This window comes from Cavia porcellus, unplaced genomic scaffold (assembly GCF_034190915.1).
Source record: "Cavia porcellus strain 051 isolate PalLab524CR breed Dunkin Hartley unplaced genomic scaffold, mCavPor4.1 scaffold_6, whole genome shotgun sequence".
NCBI lineage: Eukaryota > Metazoa > Chordata > Mammalia > Rodentia > Caviidae > Cavia > Cavia porcellus.
In genome coordinates, this window is record NW_026947489.1 from 62251475 (window position 1) to 62273306 (window position 21832).

At 44.3% G+C, this 21832-nt stretch overlaps 1 protein-coding gene across 1 annotated transcript in view; it reads right to left on the reverse strand.

Moving 5' to 3' along the window:
• The window catches only part of Vipr2 (vasoactive intestinal peptide receptor 2), a gene marked incomplete at its 5' end in the record, with an annotated part of 52117 nt that overhangs the window by 15347 nt on the left and 14938 nt on the right, over positions 1-21832 (reverse strand). Inside the window, 1 exon segment of the mRNA NM_001173121.1 lies at positions 2807-2904. Within this exon segment, the coding sequence (NP_001166592.1) occupies positions 2807-2904 (98 nt within the window).

The window sequence follows — 21832 nt, forward strand, 5'->3', positions numbered from 1 at the left end:
ACCATTTGCCAAAGAGCTATCTTTCCTCCATTGCATGCTTTTGGCTCTTTGTCAAAGGTCAGGTGGCTGAATGTGTTTGGGTTGTCCTCTGTTCTGCTCACAGATGCACATGTCTACACCATGCCAATATCATGCTGTTGTTATCAGGGTAGCTTTGTAACATAACTGTAAACCTGGGATGGCAATTCTTCTGCTTTGCTCTTGTTACCCAGGATTGCTTTTGCTATCCTGGATCTCTTCTGGTTTCATATGAATTTTAGGATTGTTTTTTCTAGTTCTGTGAAGAATTCTGTCAGTATTTTGGCTGAGATTACGTTAAATCTGTATATAAGAATTAGAAACATGTCTGTTTTGACAATGGTTGCCTATCCAGAAACAGCTTTAAATTTTTCTGATGTCCCTTAATCTCCTTTTTTAGAGCTCTATAGTTTTCACTGTAGTGCCCTTTTACTTCCTTGGTTAGGCTAGGTCATAATTATTTAGTTTTTCTTGATGCTAATGCTTGTCTACACTTCTCACCATGTAGGGGAGTTAATTTATTTGGTTCTCTGCCTGCCTGCACTCCCAGTAAAACTTCTCGTGTGATTCTAGTTCTTTAAAAACCACCAAATGTCAGTGTCAAGTTTTGAGTTTAACTTTATGTGCATATTCAAAAAATGCTCAGGAGTTTTACTTTATAACTCTTGTGTTGCACAAATTCTGCCTTGAGGAAGGCTTAATCTCAATTTACTCTGACTTTGAGGGCACAGGCTGCATCTGACACTGTTCATATCCTTTTTATCTCCACCTGACTGCTCCTTTCTGTGACCCAAAAGAGTAGATACTCATTAAATGCTTGTTGAGCTTTTCTTTCCATGTATGAAGAAGGTTTTGGTGGTTATCCTATACCTTTTACACTTTGGTGTCTAGAATGGAATTGGTTTAGAAAATCAAATAGAAAATTTGAAAATTAAATTGCTAAGTTTTTGAAACTGACAAAAACAATAACAAATCAAAAAACTCCATAAACACTATAAAAAATAAATGTATAGAAAACCACATTAAGTCTCCTGAGCATTTAGCTGCTGAAAAGCAAAGACAGAGAAAAAAATTTTCTGAACATCAAGAGAGAAAAGACTAACCACAAGGAACAATGGTGAGACTGGCAGCTGACTTTACAAAAAAAACAATGACATACATTCTCAGTATGATAAGAAAAAATAAATCTAACTAAAGATTTGGTATTCTCAAAAATAACTTCAAAGATGAGGGCAAAATTATGACAATTCTAGGCAAGCAAAACTCATGCCTGTGTCTTGCACAACAACTTTGAAGATAACTATGCAATATTTTAACTAGTGTTAATTGTCTATGGTTTTGTTTTGAAATTCTGTCACTGTTTTTATTCTTTTTTTGTTTAAAACAACTCATAAGTCTTCATGCAGCAGGATGAAGATTCTGGGTGGAAACAGGGACCAGGAAGAAGGGAGCTCCAGCAGTAAACCTGTAGACACCCTAATGAGCAGCAACTTAAACAACCACAGTACAGTAGCTGTCAGACCTGATGTACACACAGAGTCAAAATACGTGAAAAAACACAAAAGACCTAAGAGGGTAAATGGAATTAAAATGTTGCAATGTTCTTGAAATCAGGGAAAGTGGTCTGGGAGCTGCTATGTGTGTTGTGAATGAAAGTGCTAACTAGAGGAATAAAACCAGGATTACATAGTTAACAGTGCAATGGATAAACCAAAGCAAAGAAAATACTTGACCAACTCAAAGGGAACAAGAAGAGAGTGCAAAAGCAACAAAGCACAGCTGAGACAACTAGAAAGCAAGGACACAAAAGCTAGGTTAAAACTCAGCATTGCCAAAAAGTAGATTATGTGGTTGTAAAAATACTGCATTTTAAAGTAAAGATTGCTAGGGTGGAGATAAACAGTAAATTTCAATTAATGAAGCTTATAAGATATCCAAATTAATAAAATATAAAATTGAAAATAAAAGCATAGAACACAATATACTTTGCAAACACGAAATAAGACGATGAATACAACTATGTAGCAGAGAAAGTAAACTTTTAAGGCAAGGGGCATTATTAAACTTGGTCAGTTTATGCTGGTATATTCCTAAAAACACAACCTCAAAACACATAGAGCAAATAGTGAAAGAAATAAAAAGTGGAATGGATAATCCCACAATCGTAGTTGGCAATGTGATACATTTACTTTTAGAATAAGCAGTTAAAACAGTGATGTAAGTCAACAGCTGTAGAATTAACACTGTTGTCACATGAAAGTGAAACAGCACAGTTGGACCACAAGGCAAGTCCCAAGATGATTGACAGTGCATCCTTAGAAAGAACTGCGCAGACTACAAGGCCTTGCTCACAGTCACGCAGTCTTCTCTACCAGCACTATCCAACAGCAGCCTCTGATGTGGCTGCATTGGCCTCTGCACTCTACAGCTGCATGAGGGGTTGGGTCAGTTGTCCAACGGCAACTGAGAGAGCTCAGCATTTTCTCTCAGGAGGGTACTCAAGACCTAAGTGGTGAGGGAAGGCCACATTGCTCTTGTATTTTCACACATTTGTGTGATGCCTAAGAATTTAATAACTGATAGCTTGAGTGGATTTTACTCAAAGTCAGCACCATATCATTTGTTCACATGGGAAATGCAGACTCCATGCTCACACGCTCCAAGAGCTTGGCACACAGTGGCTCCAGACTGGGGGTCCCCATCTTCTTCCCCTCACTGGTGCCAAAAACTATATAGAAACCTTGCTTGGTTCATACTTTCTGCAGAATTGCTTATTTCTGCTCCTTACCTGAAGAGGCAAAGAATTATGCTTCCGGTTGCAAGTGACATCAGAGAGACACTGTAGCCCAGAGTGTAAATGGCCTTCACCAGAATATAAAACGTGACCTACAAAGAAAGAATATGGATCTGTAAGCCACTGGTGATCTGCATAAAACAGCAGGATGTTCTGAGGTCTGGCCATGTGGTGCTGATTTTCAGAGGGCAGGAAATAGGGTCATTTTGTACCTGTACCTCTCCATCTTGATCCCAAAGGATCCCTTTGAATATATACCCTGTCATACAACCTACTAGGAATGATTTGGGGGTGGCTTCTATAAAGAGATCTGTCTGAGGGAACTAGGAACTAACAGGGCCCACAAAAACACAAAGCTGAGCTGTACCCAGCAGGATGAGAGTCCTTGTGCCATGCAATGTGAATATGTCACTTCCAAGTGACACTTTCCTGACCACATATCAAAGCACCCTGACCACATATCAAAGCACCCTATGAACCATGTGGCTTTGCAGGTCTCAGCAAGGCACTTGGAGTGGCCTTGGGGATTTTATCATCTAGTATTTCTTCAGTTAGCAGCTTCATGGCTCAATATTTTTAACCTTCACAAAGTCAGCAGGCACAGGAAAGATAGTGATAATCACAGTCACAGAAGCCAATCACTTTCTTGCACATGTTCTGCCTGCTGACAGCCTGAGGGTGGGCCAGGAAGGACCTCTGCTGCAGCCTCCCTGGATGCGGTTAGAGATCTACCGTATGTGAGAGCGCAGAGAAATCATCTCAACAACAGCGGTTTCTTTTATGAATTTAACAAAAGCTTAAACACTGGTTATCAGTGTGGGTAACAGGAGGTGAGCTCAGTGCACTGCCCCCAAGTTCAAGAAGTCACCAACTCCCAGAAATGTTCCAGAAGGCCAGAATGTCACTGTCACTAAGTCAACAACTGCTTCCTGGACTCCACCAGGGTTCCAGGGAGGAGTGTGAAGTCTGGACAAATACACCTGCAAAAAGACAAACCCTTCATTATGTAGAAACAGGAGCAGCCTAAAACCTGTACAGGGAGAGGTGGTTAGCTGCAGTGCCAGCACACAGCTATATCCACTGTTTTCCTCATGTATTTACCAGGTGCTTCCTGGGAAGCAAACAGACCAGATCAGCTGCCTCAGGGATCTTATGCTTTAGGAGGAGGAGAACAAACACTACCCCCAGAACTGACAGATGAACCACAGGTTGAGTATGAGGTGGTTTTGGGAGAAATGCACATGGCACAAGGTCCAGGCTGGCTGTGTGCGCAGAGATGAGGTACACTCATGAGAAGTGTGGTTGGAATCTGTCTCGGGGTGAAGAGGAACAGTCAAAAGATGGAATGGCCAATGCAAATGCCTATGGTGATGAGGCCTATGAAGACTGTCAGGGAGGGGGCAGGTCGTAACATTCTGTAGCTATGAGAATGGGACTTGCAAAAGCAGGGTCCATGGGGCAACATGACCTACCAGTGCCTTGGGCTGCTGGGTTGGATGGACGCACAAGGGCCAGCAATGAGTGTGGATCTTCCTGGTGCTGGGTGCATGTTCCAGCTAGGTACCATGGGAACAGAGTGAAAAGAAGTGGACTCCTAACAGCAGTGGCTTGAAGTAGGGCCAAAAGGGCTTCCCAGTAGAAAACTAGAGGGTCAGAGAGAAAATGGAGGCACAGTGGATCTAGTGAGGAACTGGTGAGAAGCTGTGTGCTCCGAGACAGGAAAGGGCAGGAAGGGCATTTTTGATGAACTCCAATCCACATAGCAAAGAGCATCAGATTGATCAAGAAGGATTTCATCAGAAATCAGAGGAAAGAGAGGTAGCTAAAAATGAGAAGGAAAACTTAAGTAGTTCTGCTCTTGCACTTGGAAGCCATTACTCCTGTTCAAGTCCTCCACCCTCAGTTCTTCCCTGATGTCCATCTCACCCTGCATATCTCTCCCTGTGGACTCACTCAGGGCCTCTGACTATGGCATACCTGCTTCCTCTTGGTGTTTCCAGGACACCTGTCACTATTGTGACCACAGTGTCCACTACATAGCATTGGGCCCAGCACGGTGCCCAGCCAGCACTGTACACTATTTAACAACAAAGGAAGACAGAATGAGTACGTATGTGTGCAGTGTGGGCTCTTCTGGAACAGCAGGAACCTGTTTTGAAGCAGTCATCTAGCCTGATATGTCATTTACCCTGTCTCTACAGGTACAGGTACAGGAAATAGCCTTTCCTTCAAGGCCTCTGCTCTCCATCTAGCCTAGAGGGCTTGATGCCAACCAGCACAGGCAGGTGGCTGGTGTCTAAGGCCAGCAAGCCTCACTTTCCTGCTCTACTCTCCACATCCTGCTGTGATAGGGTCATAGCACCAAGGGACATTCCTGGGCAGTCCTCTTGCACCTGTCCAGCCTGGGACTGGGCCTCAGGCTGATCGAACTGACCAGTGCAGCCCTTCACTTAGTGCAGGGAGAACACGTGTTTGATCTAGCAAATGAATGTATTAATAAAACATTAGAAGGAATTTTTTCCTGCCTTTTGAAACCTTAATGGTCAACCACAATCCCATTATATGGAACTCTGGTACTTTCCAAAATGCCTCTTGCCATCTATTACTCTTCAAAGTAATCAAAATTAATGCAATTTTAAACCCCAGTTATTTGGTTGTACTGACCATGTTTCCATGGTCCATGTCCCATGTGGCTAGCAGCCTCACCCCAACAAGGCAGATGGAAAGGATTTCCATTCCAGGAAGAGGCCCTATGGGATCAGCACTCAGCAACACCTATCTGCATTTATCTGCCCTTGGGCTGTTAATTCCCAGTCACTTTTAACTTCCATCCTACTTGCAGGAGGAGCCAGCAGATACTTTGAAGACTCTTGGAGGTCACCACCTCCACTCTGTTGTAAGAGGTAAGGTTTATTCCCAGTGCAGAGCCCGTGCAGAGTAGAGTGTGGGAATCACACATAGATACAACCACAGTCACACCAGGCTCTTCCCATTGCACAAAATGAGCCCTGCTCACACTCAGTTTTTCTGTAGAAAGGACTCAGTGTAGGGGAAGGGCCACACCATCTTGGTACCACAGTGATGCTCATCTTCCCATCTCAACCCTTTTGCTGTCCTCTCAACAAAGAAGTTTATACACAACTCAGTGTATAAATCTGGAGAAAGAATATGGGCCCCAAACACCACAGGGTTCTAAAAATGTATGATTTCAGACTAAAAAGAAAGCAGCCCAGGAGGAAATGTGCATTCTTGGTAAGAAAGGGCACAGTCCCATAGCTGTGAATTCAGTAGTTAATTCTAGTACTGATTTTGATGGAAACACCTGTAGGCCTTGCAGTTCTTTCTGTAAATTTAAGGTCCCTCTGGAGCCAAGGAGAAGACAAAAGACAGTTTCTACAGAGCAGGTCCCCAGCTGCAGCCAGCTCACCACAGTTGTCCACTAGGCAGGTCCAGGCTACCTCTCTGTGCCTACCATGGGGGGTTAGACAACAGTGCACATCCACAGAACATAACACCGAAATCAGTGGTGTACCCTGAAAACAAGGAACGTCTATCTGAGTGTCTGCTTTGGGTGTGCAGCTGTCCTGCTCACAATCCTGTAAAAGACTCACATGTAAACCTGAGGAGAGGAAGGAAACAACCTAAGTGTCGATCAACTGAGGAATGGATAAAAAAGCTGTGGTATTTTTATACAGTGGAGTACTACTCAGCTGGAAAGAATGATCACATTGAGATATTTATAAATAAATGGATGCAGCTTAGACCATACTCATAAGCAAAATAAATCAAACTCACACATATAAATACTGAATAGTCTCCCTAGTGTAAGAAATGGTAAGAGTACATAAGAATTTATAGTAATCATGATTCCCATTACATTGCTCTGAAGCCTTATAATGTCTACACTCATTAGTTGGAATGGTTTTATCCTGGTTTGTTTGATTTTATTATCTGTGATAGTATAAACAGCTATTTTAAAGAAAACAAGACATTAGACTAGCCAGTGCTGATTTAGTATCATCTTACTCTGAAGTCCTACTATGCTTTTGTTTTTCTGCTGCCTTTGGTTCTGTTCTGTTATGTCTTATTGGATATTATTATGTGTGCTAGTATAAACAAATTTTCTATGGAAAATGAGATAATATAGTAGCCATTGTTCATTCTCTGCTATTTGGTTCTGAAAGCCCTGTAATGCTTTCATTCTCTTGAATGGTTTTATACTGTTTTGTTCTGCTTGATACTATCCTATATGAAGCTATGCTCGACTATTTCAAAGAAAGAGACACTATGGTAGTTACTGTTAATTATGGGTTGTCTTGTGGTAAAATGCTATTACTTGCATTGTTCTGATCTGATCTGCTTTGTTACATCCTCTTTTGTCTTAATCTCTTTAAAATTAAAAAAAAACTGGCCTTTTAAAATTCAGGCTCAGTCTTTCCCCTGCCCTCTCTTTTTTTTTCCTTTAAAGTACTAGGCCTGATAAATGTGTCAGGGAAATGCTACATGTTTAGTGTGACAGCAAAGCCATCCACTCCAAGCCTAAGGTTCTCTTTCCCTAACTGTCAGCTTCTGAAACAATGCATTTCTCTGCTTCTGCAGGAAGAGAGACCTCCTCCTCGGTGTGGCGTCTGTGTCCCAGGGCAACCCTGGCTGGGCCACAGTGGGCTGAGGAGCAGTGTCCTGCCCTGGAAGGAAAACCTCTGGCTCTTTGGAGGGAGAGTATTTTTCACTCCCAATTTTGTGTGTGAAATTTGTATTCTTTGCTGAACATGTTTGGTATCACTGGTTAATTTGATTTATACAATACATTACAGGAAGCTTAACTTAATCCAGACACTGCAAAGTGTTCTGGGAAGTACAGCAACTGATAAGCCAAACTACAGGCTTTTCTTCACCATAAGAACTTTATTCTGAGGATTATCCCAGGACACATGAGCTAGAAATTGATGTAGGTATGAGTTAAAATTTGCAAAACTCAAATTTTTGCATCCACTAAAAAAATAGGAACATCCACATTTCAAATATTAGTTCCTCAAGGCTGGCTTAGAGTGTATACATTGTTATGGTTTGGAACAAAAATGTGCCTCAGAAGGCTCATATGTTTAGCAGTGGTACTTTTGGAAGGTGATTAGTTCCTGGGGATACTAACTTTACCAAGAGATGAATCAACTGACGAGGTCAGAGCTGAGTGCACTCTTGGGAGGTAAGGCCTGGCGCAGGTAGTTGGTCACTGGGGGCTTACTCTGGAAAGGATATTCTTGACACTGGTGCCTCTGGTCTTTTCCTACTGTCTGCTTCTGGCTGCCATAGGCTGAGTAGCCTTTCTCTATGAGGCCCTTCTGCTATGATTTTGCTTTGAAGCCAGCCCACCAAGGCTGAAACCTTTGAAACAAACCTCTCCTTTACTTATGTGTATCAGGTGTTTGGTCACAGGACTAAAAAGCTGAGATACACATTCTGGTGTCAGGCATTTAAGAAAGCTTCATTTGATTACTTACAACCACCCTACCAGAACCTTGTGGAGTAGAGCAAGCTGGAGACCTGAGCCCGGCGCAGCCTGGGGAAACCTCTACTTCAGAATGCTCTATGGCAGAACCCAAGGAGCCACCAAGCACTGCTGAACACACCCAAGTGGACAGAAGTCTTTTCTGAATCAGCTTTCAAGAGAACAAGATGAATCACAACGGACTGGGGTAAGCAAGTAGGAGGAGCAGACTCCAGATCCTTGGTCTCCAGGACAGAGGAGGATGAGCCAGGCCAACCTATGGCGGCCTTCTTGAGGATGTGGGCCAGGGAACTGCCAAAGGGCAAGGGCCACAAGAGGTCAGGCTCCCAGGAGGCAGGTGTAGCACTGCAGGAGGTCTCTTGGTCTCTGGGGCCGGCTAAGTCCTCTGTCTGGCACTCCTGAGGCAAGGATGGGTTCCCAGGGACCCGCCTGGGTACAGTTCATTCCTGAAGACCAGGGTACCAACACCAAGCCTCGACGAGGCCCCGCCCAGACCACGCCCTCCACCTGGTGCTGGGTGTGTGTGTGTGTGTGTGTGTGTGTGTGTGTGTGTGTGTGTGTGTGTTTGGGGGGTGGGGGGCGGAGCCAGGCTCCTTCTGTCCACAGGACCTTCCCAGGTACGAACTCAATGCTAAATATCACTAAACAGATAGGAAAAGTTTTCTCTTTAATTTAGATCCAAAGACTACAGAAGAAAGGCTTTCAGAGCCAAGTCTTCGGGTAGCTGTTAATCAATAATATGTAAGGTATCCTGAAACTCGGTGACACCCCCACGCCTTGTTGGTGAGTGGGCAGCTTGCAAGAGGAGGGGTGTAGGCAGAAGTGCCACAGGAGCCAGAGCTGAAGTACTGAGTCCTTAAAGCAGGTAGGGTGCAATATATACAGTGCGAAGTGTGAGATTAGTTAAAACTTGACACACAGTCAACCTGTTTCTGACTAAAATAAAAAATGAAATTTAAATTTAAAAAAATCTGAAAAATGAAAACTTTAACATTACCATCCATTTCAAAACTGTTATCGGCAACATGATTAAAGCCTTAAATGCCTCTATTAACAAATAAGAAAATTAAGCAGTATGACATAAAATTACAAAACAAGCCAAACAGAGCATGAAGAAAGGAATAACTGCTGAAGAACATGAACATGAAAGAATTAGGCTAGTTGCTTCTTGGGGGTGAGCTCCACGAGGACATGGGTTTGCTTAGATTTACTTGGGTTAATCAGGAATTTTCCAAACATAGCCAGCACATAGCAAGACTGCATACCTACTAGTGGGTAACCTGGAGAATCGCCAGATTTACATGCATGTGTGTGGAGGCCAATAGAGATGTAGATATGTATATGAAATATCAAAACAAGAAAAATAGCAGGAAACCAACACCTAAAGCTGTTTATTCATATTCACACATTTTAACTAACGAGCGTGATGCATAATAAAGTGCTAAAGTCAAAACTTTAAGGAAACAAGTCATTATGCCAAGACAGAGTTAAAGAAAGCCTCCATAGACTGCAGCCCTTCAAGGGGGAGAACTAGCAGCAGCTCCTGAGATCTGTGCCATGTTGGAACTTAGGACACTGGGAAACCAAGCAAGCACCTCCCCTCCCTGGTAAGCGGTGGCAGTGTGGCAGATTGCAGCCCTTCCAGGGGGAGAACCAGGAGCAGCTCCTGAGATGCACACCATGTTGGAACTTAGGACACTGTGAAACCAAACAACCAGCCTGCCTCCCTGCTAAGAGTCAAATGTCCCACTCCCCACCCCCCCCGCCCACCGCCTATTAGTAAATGGGAACCAGAAATCTGAGTGTCTCCTGGGAGGTTGACATAGCAAATAAGGGAGACTTCCTTCTAACATCTCTTTGAAGGCAAATATTTTTATTACTATTTTGCTCTTTTCTGATTAATGGTACTGCTCTATTCAATATTCTGTTTTGATAAGTTCTATAGTGTTCTATATTTCATCTCAATTTGATACATGTGATGGAAAGAACAACTATTATAAAGATAACAAAATATACTGTGATACCTATTACTGCTATCCCGATAACCTGCTGTGAAGTTCTGTACTAATTTCACTGTATGATCTTAGTTGGCTTTATTCTGTCTTGTTCTGTTGTATACTTTCAAAATAAAATTAAAAAAAAAGAAAGCCTCCATATACCAATGAAAGAGAAGACATTTTTAAAAGTTGGTGAAATATAACGTGCAACACTGTTACTGAACCCAGGTAGGCTCTACAATCTTCTAAGGAACAAATGTAAAAATTATTCCAGAACAAAACAAAAAATTAAGGAAATGCATGACATTTTATTTATGAAGTCCTGTAAGTCAGCTATCAAAAGTACACAATAAACATATAAGGCAAATAAAAAACTGGAGCTAATACCACTTTCAATGCAGAAGAAAAAAAATCTCAAAAAATCTAGGCTACAACAAAATCAAGTGAGAATTATGTTTTAAAAACCAAAACTACACACACATACCTGAATTAAGTGGATCTCCCAATGTGTAGAAGTGACACTCTTACGGGTGTGCAACATGTCTGTGACATGGAGATGGCACTGTCTCCAAACACCGTGGCCATCTTTGTCCATCTCTGCAGTCAGCAAGGTTATAATTTCTGAGGACTCCACAATCAGCACTAGGACTTCAAGGCACCAGCAGTGCCACTGGAGGGTGAACCCTTGGTGGTGCTCGAATGTTTTGGGTTTTGGGGCTTTGTGATTGTCTAAAGATAGCATGGAACTTCTTCAGAAAAAAATACCCACAGCCGTGTGTGCAAGGACCCGTGTGTGCAAGGCCCCGTGATGCTGCATATAGAGCCTGCCCCGAGATTCTCCTTCAGAGTCAGGGATGTGCACTGCTGCTTCTACTAGAAAATGCTTTCCAAATCTTCACCCGCAAAATAAAACATAAAGAATAATGGCTTTTTACACACTGGCAAAGAACAAGCAAAACTGCCGTTTGCAGATGGGCAGGTACACACCCAGAAAAGAAAAGGCAGTAAAAATGATACAACTACCAAGCAGGCTTAGCCAGGTATTGTCCAAACTACACAGATGCAAAATACTTAGCAGTAAACTTTAAAAATGTTCAACCCTCAAGTAAGGAAACTGAGCTTGTCCCTGAGCCAGACCTGGTTTCTTGCAGGAAGACTCAGCTGTCAGGACAGAGCTTTTCTTCCTACACATAGATGAAGTTCACACCAACACTGCTACGTCGCAGGCTCTAAGGAGGTGGGGGTGAACTTCTCATACATGTGCAGCAGTGGGCTGCTTGTATCACTGAAAGCTCTAAAAGGTTTGCCAGCACTGGGTTAAGGGCTTGGGGTGGGGGGTAGAAATCTTGAGGAGGTTTATTTGGTAGAGTGAACAGCTAAAACAGGCAAAAAGTTCTGGCTGGGGCAGAGGCAGATGGGACAGCTTAGAGAGCGGTCTTGGGGTGAACCAGTGGGTGTGGGCTTGGCCATGCTAGACAGTGGTTTCCAGAGAGGGAAGGACAGGGGACAAGGGGACCCTGTGACAACTGATTGAATTCCTACGAAAAAAATCAGTTATTCTTTGTCAGAGTTAATACAAATACATTCCAAATGTGTTAGAAGATTAATGTAAAAATTTTATAAAATAAAAGGGGAAAAATACAGGTATATGGGTATCTGCTTTTAAAGAAAGCCCTTTATACTAAAGCAAAGGAATTATTCATAAAACAAGAGACAAGTGGATTTTTATTTGTACTATCAAAGCAAACTTTGAGACCAAGGTAGGGAAATAAGTGCAAGAGAAAGGATAGTTCTTTTTTTTTTTTTTGTACCAGGGATTGAACTCCCAACCTCACACTTGCCAGGGCAGGTGTTTATGACCCTTAAGCTAAAGCCTGGCCCTAAGGATAGTGTTCTTACTGGGTAAAACAGTCTCACAATGAATGAGAGAGAGGAAAGCATTCCCATGGGAAAATAGGCAAAGGAAACAGATCAAAACGAAGCAAAAAATAAATCAACAGTAAACCACAAAAAACTTTTAGCTTCACTACTAATCAGCCAAATATAATAGCATATGTTTTTTGGTTCATGAAATTGGTGACAATTGGAGATACGTTAGACATGGTGTGGAGGTGCTATGGTCTGGAGGTGAGGCCTCCCGTGCTGGCATGCTGAGCCCTGCACCCTGTGGTGCTGGCATGAGGGGCAAACTTTGGGAGGTGGCTGGCTGAGGTCCTCATAGAGAGGCCTTGAGAGATCTTTGCCCTCTGCCATGCAGGAAGGAGACAGCTGTCCGTGAGGAGAGTCCTCACCAGACCTGGAGTCTGCCAGTACCCTGGTTCTAGATTTTCAGCCTCCAGAACTGTACGGAATGAATCCTGCCTGGGAGACAGATCCCAGCAAAGTCAATTCTTTTAATAATTAAAGGTCATCACTGTAAATTTACTGTCAGCCACTCGTCAGGAGGCCCTGTGTTCACCAAGCAGTACACACAGCAGAACACCAAGGCTGCTTCCAGAAATGGGCAGGCACCCAGCCAGCCACCGCACTACCAACTCTTTTTTTTTTTTTTGTATCAGGGATTAAACTCACAACCTGGTGCTTGCCAGGCAGGCACTTATGCCACTGAGTAACTCCCCAGCCCTCTTTTAACCTGCTCTTTATTTGAAGGAATCTGGCAGGTGCAGATACCCCTCTGCTCCATTGATTACATGATAACTGGCTCACTGTCAGGCAGGGAAGTCTTTCTGGCTTCTAGTTGTTTCTAGTCTAGTACAAATTCCTGATTCCAAATGAATCTGATTCCAGGTTGATGAATAGACAGAGAATATTTTGGAACTGCTGCATGTAGTCTTCAAAAACATTGTGTTACTCAGGCAGATTTCATTGTAGCAGTGTTAATGGACTAAGATAAATATCTCTTACGATGAGATTTCCAGGAGAACTTCTTTTCCTTAAACCATCACCACCAAGATGATGACAAGTAGGGAAAGCTGAAGTTTGCATTGCTTTTGATTCCGTAAACATTCAGGTACCCACTAGGCCTGAAAGGCAGGGCAGGGGCAGGAGCTTCTACAGCATTCAAGTGATCTCTGGTAGTTCCACTTTTGGAGAAGTTTCGATGAATCCAGGTTCCAGTAATAAACATTTACTCCCACATATGCCATTTGTAGATTCTTGCATCCCTGCTCCTAACCCATTAAACAACAGTAAAGCTGAGGCTAGGACTGACCTTCATCATTAAAGCATTGGCTTCCTTCAGGCTCAGCCAAACTCAGAGAGTCCCTGAGCTGATGGGATTGCAGGTGAAGCTTGCTCTTTGCTCCTGTGGCTTCCATCCAGCCTCTGGTTGCTGTCTGAAAGTGGGAGAAGTGTCCATTCTCCATGCGCTGACAGATTGTCGAGAGGCAGGACCCTCACAGCTGGTGTCTTAGGGAAATGACAGTTAAGTCCTAGCTGGCCTAATGTTCACTATGAACCAGGTTCTTGTGCCTTTCTGGAAAATTGAGTGAGTTTCAAGTAGGATAACTTGCAACTGCTTGAGGCTCTCAGTTTTGATATGAGGTCCACCAAGGTGTGGGGGCATCCTGAACCTCTCTGGGACAGAAAAGGACAAAAACTTTAAAGAAATAAAAGACCAAAAGAATCCTGACAGTGTGCAGGTGGGGAGCCCTGGCAGAGAGCTGGAGCCATGGAAACGGATGACAGGATGACATTTTCCAGGGTGAGCCTAGATGTTCCTTACACAGCAGTACCTCTGTTCACAGACTTCTTTCCACAGTTCTGGTCATGAACTGAGTTAGATGAAAGCCAAATCAAATTCCACAATCAGGTTTAGTGTTGGTGTTATGGGGAAAGTTGATTGTGTTCTCGACTTTGCGAACTCAGGCACCTCTGTAAAGTGTGCAATTAGACCTGTGCTTCTCACATGGCTCGGAGTGAGAGCTATTAGACCTCTGCATGCATGATGTTAAGCATGCATGATATTTCCACCTCTGTATGGTATTGCCAAGATTTACTTTTAACAGTTCTATTTAGTTGACTAAAAGAAAAAAGGCACTTCTGTAAATAAAGTATTCCTGAAACTCTTGGAAAAACAGGAATTAACAAATGTTTCTCACATTTTTGTGACTTAGGGAATCTTGGGTAAATAAGAATATTGTTAATTAACTTCAAAAAAGTTTATACCTTTATTGTTGTTAACAGTCACTTTTCAGCAATAAAAATGAACAACAAATGGATTAAACAATGTAAGTTCAAATAAGGTGAAATACCAAAATGCTAGTTGCTAAATGTAAGTGTCTCTCTTTTTGCACAGAGGCTGAGGAGACCTGGCCTGTCCCACTGCTCTGGGTCACACGGAAACACTGTGTGGTGGGTGTGCGGATGTGGGACACCCATGTGACCGCGGACAGTACCTATGGACTGCTGGTGAGAGAGACAGCAAGACACTGCTGCATGCTCAAGCTGGCCTAAACTGAATTATTAGGGCTTTAAAATGAGGATTAACATAAAAAATAACACACAATTTGTTCTCTCTGTTAACAAGGCACAGTTTTGGTCTGATCCTGATGAGAGATTTTGAAACGTTTTCCTTGGTCCTTTAAGTAGTCTGAGTAGGAAGTAAAAATTCTATGTTTTATCAAAATAATTTCCTGTGCCCCATGTTGGTTTATCAGGGCTTTGATTATTTATATCTCTCTATTAATGAGCTAGGGTTTTGTGGCGGGGGTGGAGGGCGGCAACTTTGTGGCCTCTTATATTTGCCTTTAAAGCTTTGTCACTTTAAGGCAGATAACTGCCTATAATTCTAAGCAATTGAATGTTTTACATATTTTGATATTTTTAAAAATACTTTTAGCCTTGGGTTTAGCTCACTGGGCTACACACCTGCCTGGCAAGCATGAAGTTGTGTGTTCGATTCCTGGTATGAAACAAAACAAAACAAAACTCCAAATTTAATACTAAATGAGACTTTTAAAAAAATTTTAAGCTAAGTTGGAATTTTCCAGAGGGTTCTAGAAAACCTCAAAAGAATTTGTTTTCTCTCTTTATAAAACAGAGAAATGTCAGGCTAAGTAGGCTATTGCAGGGGAAGCCTTGAGCCATGGAGGTGGGTCTGATCTTCATGTTATATCTGGTATATGTTATTAATGCCAGAAATGGAAGAAATTCCTAGAAAGCTGATATTTCCCGTATAGTGTTGTCGGATACAATTATAGTTATTATCTTAAAATGTTATTAATAAAACCTTTAGCCATAGTTCTTTTTAAGTCTTTGGTCATCCAATTTTATTTTTTTTGTTTTTGTACTGGAAATCAAACTCAGGACCTTATGCTTGCCAGGCAGGTGCTTATGCTGCTGAGCTGTATCTCCAGCCCAGGCCATCCCATTTTCATTTTACTCTGATGCTTTCCTGAATGTTTTCTCAAGTAGCTAAAATCCTAGAGGACACAAAGAATGCTTGCAAGTACAGGTCTCTGAGTGTGTCAGGAGATACCACTGGACAGGGCAACAGATTCCTGAGCACCACAGGACTGGACAGAGTGAGGAGACCACTGCCTGGGAGCAGCCAAAGAAGAATTAACTGCATGGGGCCAAGTGGCCAAGTAGGGCGATTAGGACTGTCATGACTTTTTGTCTGAAACATTGCTGGGGTTTGATGTTTTGTTTTCTAGATTTACAGAACACTTCTCTTTTGACTTAAGACATCTATAACTCATGGTAGCTTTGTAAAGGACACTTTTGTAAACAAAGAAGAATAGCTATGCTTTCCCCTTACTGGTCCCTCCTTATTGTGCATTCTCATTTTAAGGAATTATGAAATGTAGGAATTTACATAAAATTGTGTAACATTGTGTAAAACAGGAAACAACTGGGTAGATTCTCAGTCAAAAGGCTTTTGAAAGTCTGAGCTTTCTTATTAGTGGGACAGTTTTAAGATGGCAGGATGGGTTCCTTTCCTGTCTTCCTGCCTTCCTCTCTCCTATGGAGAAACATGTTATAAACTGTTTGTTGACTGGTTTCAGGTTTCCTCACTGGCAAACATCATGAACATCTGTTGGACATCGAAAAAGTATTAATAACTTGTAATAATGGCAATAGTCCTCATTGCCAGAGTACCTTGGTGGTTAGTATCTTAAAATGATAGGTTCAAGTCCTCTGCTGACTGATAGGACTGTGATAAGCATTTTGCAACAGAAGGGCTGCTAATAGCTGTCTAACCTGGCAGTCTTCCTCCCTCTCACAAACAGCCTCGAAAACTTCTGTTGCACATGGCAGGATTCACAAAGCAGCCCAAGAGACCCTTCCCCCTGCATGCATTCCTTATACAGCATCAGCAGTGAGGGTGGAGGCCTGTGGGACCCTGCCTGGATCAGTGTGGGGATGATCTGGGGATTAGCACAGAAAAGAAAACTCCTCACCCAATGGACAAGCCAGGCTGCCTGTCCAGGCAAGAAAGCAGACTCCTTGCCTGGGCCATAGTCAGTCCTGCAGGAAACGGACATACAAGTGCTGACCTTCTTTGTCTCCCCCTGTCTAGCCCACTCCCATGACTGTGCTGAGCCTGTGGGTGGACTGTTTTTAAGTAAAAGGCCTCAGCAGCAGTCTGCTGGGTCCCAGGGCCACAGAGGCAAATTTGAGATCTGTGACTCATGGGCCTCTGCTGACAGGGGTGCAACTCAAGGGCAGGAGGAGGGATGGTGCTGAGTATGCTAGTTTTCTCTTCAGAGCAGCAGAGGGAGGAGCGTTTCTGGATCCTGATCCATCACTGCTCTTTGAGACACTTCTGTGCAAGTGTCTACCCTCCTTTTACTCAAGACTCCTGTAACATCAAGGGACAGCACCCACCATAGCTCTCCGACCAGATCCCTACAGCACACAGCAAACTACTCTCTGCAAGGCAAGTAAGAGGGAGATGTTCACATCTGGCTCTCAGCCTGAGGCTGGGGGCCCTCGGTGCTCTGATGGCCTGGGGCAGCCTCAAGGACTGTATGTCAGATCAAACTGCCCACCTGCCCCCAACTGTGGTGCCAACAGCAGCTGCCTTCTCTCAGTTCACAAATGTGCATAGGGTTGAGGTGGAGGTTGGGACTGGAGTCGGGGCAGCCTCTCCAGGGCTCCTGGCCAAGGGAACTGAGGGGGCTAAGAGAATTTGAGACTCCACCCATCATGACTCACTCCAACCCTTGGGAGGTGTGGTCAGGTCGGGTGAGGCCGTGAGCGGCAGGAAAGAAGTAGAAAGTATTTCTTCTCAAAATCCTGGAAGTTCCTGGAGTCAGCAAGAGGTAAACACAACTATGTATATTTAATAAGCAGCAAAGTGGAATCTGGGCAGCCTTCTTGCACTCCCTCGCTTCTCCTGTCCAGATGGGCAACGCCCTCACGGGAGGTGGATTTGTTGATCCAACCCATCTGCTCAGTCATCTTCCAGGAAAATTCTTTTGGACAGATCATGTGTAAGGAGAAGCACCCTTTAGTAAAAAGCTCACAGCTGCTGAGGTTTGAGGATGTCTTCAAGGTGCTGGGGATTCAAGATTCATTTATTCCCACCTGGAACTGTCTCTGTGGCTCAAGGGAGGAGCCAAGAAAGTCTCTAGGATATACCTAGATATCTAGGGTTGGTCCCCGGACCCTCAGGACACAGGAATCATGGTGTACTGGTCCCCAGAGTAATGGTGCAGTATCTGCGTAGAACTGGCACACGTCTTCCTGTGCACTTTACATCACCTCTGGATCCCTCACAATACTCAACACAGCGCAAACACTGTAGGAGTTGTCATACTGTAGTCTTGATCCGATGCAGGGCAGTTAGCACTGCATTCCTATCGGAGATGGGCTGAATTCTGGGTAGCCTCTCATAGGGACTCCCACCACCCATTGAGGGCTGAGGGGAGCGTAACAGAGCTCAGCCAGCTCCAGTGACCACAAGCCAGCACTGAGGCATACACAGGATCCTGGCATTACTGGCGACTACCTCACCTCAAAATAGGTTTTCCGAAAGACAAGAGAGATGCAGGTGATGAATGAGTTCCCCACTGTCCAACAAAGACCACAGTCAAAAAAAGAAATTGCTATGAATGCATTATTTTTGAAAGGCTTAAAATTTGATTGCATGCAAACACAAAAACAATGCCTGCTTACCACGGAGGGTGTTACAGAGAATACCAACACAGAAAGGCTACAGCTTCCTCCGTCCCCACTGATGGCTTGTCACTGGCTGCCAATTTCCCCTGCCCCAATTATCTGTTCCCCAAATCACAGGACATAACGGGCCCAGGCAGTCAGAACCCCTTGTCCTGGTCCCTAGGCCTTTCAAAGATCACCTGGCGCCCAGACAGGCAACAGTGTAGGTCTGAACTTTCTTTGTCCCCAGCGCTTTGAACTCCTGCCCTGCATCAGTCATGTGAAAAGTGATGATCCAGTGAGCAATATGGTGGCTTTCACGGTGTCCTGGTCACATTGGCTGAGATGACCACTCCTCATGGTTCACAGCAGGGCAGCCAGGGTGCTCGGTACAAATACCTTTTGTAACCTTGAAGCCACATGTGAAAGGCCTGGCATGGCCATGGAGCTACCTACTGATGGCCACACACCTCCAAGCACAAAGCCCTTTACAGTGGCTCCTCAGCCTTACCAAGGCTTCCTGCACATCATCTCATCCAAGCAATCTTTTACTTCCTAGATTACACAGTTCCTAACTCTAGCACTTCCTCCCCCTGATTTTTAGGACAGTCTTTCCTAATTTTTTCAGGACTTAGGGACTCTGGAGACCCATCACCTGTGCCTGGCCATGGGACATCTGCAAGACTTCCTTAGCCTCCTCCCATTCTGCTTTTCCTTTGGACTTGAAAAACCTCTTCTTGTACTTGCAGAGTTCCAGGTGCATGGCCTCAGTTACAAGCTCAAACATGGTCCTCATCTTGATCACAGTTTGCGTGGCAAATATTAAAGAGTGTTACTGTGGATGCTTCCTTACAACTCCAGGACAAATGTGTTCCCCCTACCCCTGGGGCAGTTGGGGGTCAGGCTGGTTCTGAGGCTGAGCCATCAAGGTGAAATGCCTTGGAGATGCAAAACAGCAGCCAGAGGGTAAGAGTGGCTATGGTGGCCAGGACATCGAGAGGAAATGGTGTACATATTTTTAGGAATATGGCATAATATGGAAGAAATGTGTCCACTTGACACAGAGAAGGCTGAAATACCAAACAGCTCATGGCTAAATTTAGTAGAAGTGCTTTTACTAGAGAACTGCGTAGGCAAAGGCTTCATAATACAGAAGATGTGCCCAGGGGAACCTGCTGGGCCTCCACCACTGCTATGCTATGTTCTGGCAGGGCTGAGTCTGGGGCTACCTGACCACGGGGGTGGATTGTGGTTACACAGTGCTGGAGATAAGAGGTTCAACTGCTGTGTCCCCACCAACCACAACTCAAGGCTCCCAATTATCTGCTCTCTTAACTGTGTCCAAGGTGACTCTTTAATTCCCCAAAGCAGAACTGTGCTCCTTGAAGGTAGGAGAATGTTTATATGTTCTTTCCAATACCTCAGTGCAGAACATGGGTGCAAGGAGGATCTCTGGAGAACTTGAGTAGGACCCCGAGCCATGGGCAGGGGCTTTCTAGTGTCTAGGTTTGACCTGCAGTTTTTCCAGACTTCCTTGGTTATTAGACACTCAGCCTTGATGGCCAAGATTCAGGCTTCCCAACTGTCAGTATCTTGTGGTGGGACATGAGTCTTCCCTCCCACTGGCTGAAACGCAGAACTGTCCCAGTGGCTAGATGGTTTGTGTATGGAGCCTGAGCCCTGCCTGGCAGAAGGAGAAATTTCTACCTTGCACCAGTCATGGCTTCTATCTTCTCCCATCATGCCTGCGGTCACCTGTGGTGGTTCTTGATCTGTTTTCTATGCCTATTTCCAGCTCCAAATGTGGGCACCACCTAGCAGGGCAGTGCAATGGCACTGAGGACTTTCTCTACATGCGACACTGGGCAGCTCCAGGTTGGGAACATGCAGAACAGGACAGCTGGGCATGGAAGCTGATTACAGAGCCCAACTAACTGGGTGGGTCAGAATCTGATATAGGCTGTGGGATCCACAGGTCAGGGCCTAGACCTTGATGACTTTAGCTCCCTGTGCCCTCTCTCAGGGTTGTGGGGACTCTGGACATTCACTATCTTTGCCTTTTGACTCCTTTGTATGCAGCTAAGCCAATAGCTTTAGTGGAGACCACTTTTTCCCCTCAAATGAATTAATTTTGAAGCCAGTAAGAATGGCATGTAAGGGAGAGTATGGCTGTTGGTGAGCAGGAAATTCAATTAAATCCTGGGAGCAAGCTGAGGGGCTGACAGATGGAATGGAGGGAATCTTGGACAGTGTGTGCTCACCCTAAGGTAAGTGGCATCACTGGGTCTAGTTCCAGCTCCTGAAACATTCAAGGGTCCAAAGTTTGCAGCAGAAAGTGCCTTTGGAAAGAAAAATTACTGTTTGGGTTTTGTGCCACATTTTTTATTGCTCTTTCAGCTTAAAATATTTTGACTTTCTAATCCATTATTATGGAATATGTATTTATGGTATTTACAGGGCCTCTGAAATGTTTAATTAAGACGAGAAACAGTTCTTCAAGAGAATCAGTGCCAGAGACTTACCCTCGCAGGCTGCAGGGAGGTCCACAAGGGACCTTGCTCCTGGGCCAGAGGACTCCTGCCTCAGCCCTGTGTACTATGCAGGGTGCTCAGAAGCCTCTGTGCCTTGCTCCTGCCTCAGCCCTGTGGACTACTCAGGGTGTTCAGAAGCTTCTGTGCAGGAATAAGCACGAGCATGTGCACAAGCCTGCCAGGCCTGCCTGGTTCAGAAGCAGCACATACTCTTGCTGCCCACCAGAGAATGTGCATATGTGAATAAGACCCACACCTCTCAAGGCTGCACATAGCCCTGAGTACTCTAGTTGCTTATCACAGGTCACAGGCATGGCCATAGGACTTCTTGGTACCGGAGTCTTGCCATTTCTCAAGAACAACAGCAGACCAGGGTCAAACGTGAGGTGAAGCTCAGATGGGGCGCCTAAAATGGCAGGTGGTCCCTCCTGGACATGCAGTCTTCTTCCTGAAGCCCAGAAGCCCTAGGACTCCTGTCACTGTGTGGGAATCCATACCTCCTAAGATAATCTGTTGAGTCCAGGTGGGTCAGCACAGGAGGGTCAGCAACCCAGCGACCCAGGTCTCTGGTTACCATCTCCCTTGGGTCAAAATCCAGGAGCCTCAGAACAGGGCCTACTGATCTTTTTTTCTAAAGAATTAGCCACTGAACCAAGTCAAAGCCTTCTCAGAGATGCCATAGGATGGTCTCCTGGTGTGAAAATAATACTACAGAGCAGTGGGCCAGCCTGGAAGCCTGGAATCCACTCACATCTCCCATGGAAATATGATCTGAATTCAAAATCAATGTGAACAGGGCTAACCTGGGTCCTGAGCTGGGTTCTCCTCCATCTGCCCACATTTCCCTGGTTCAGTGGTAGAGTGTGACTACACTAATTCC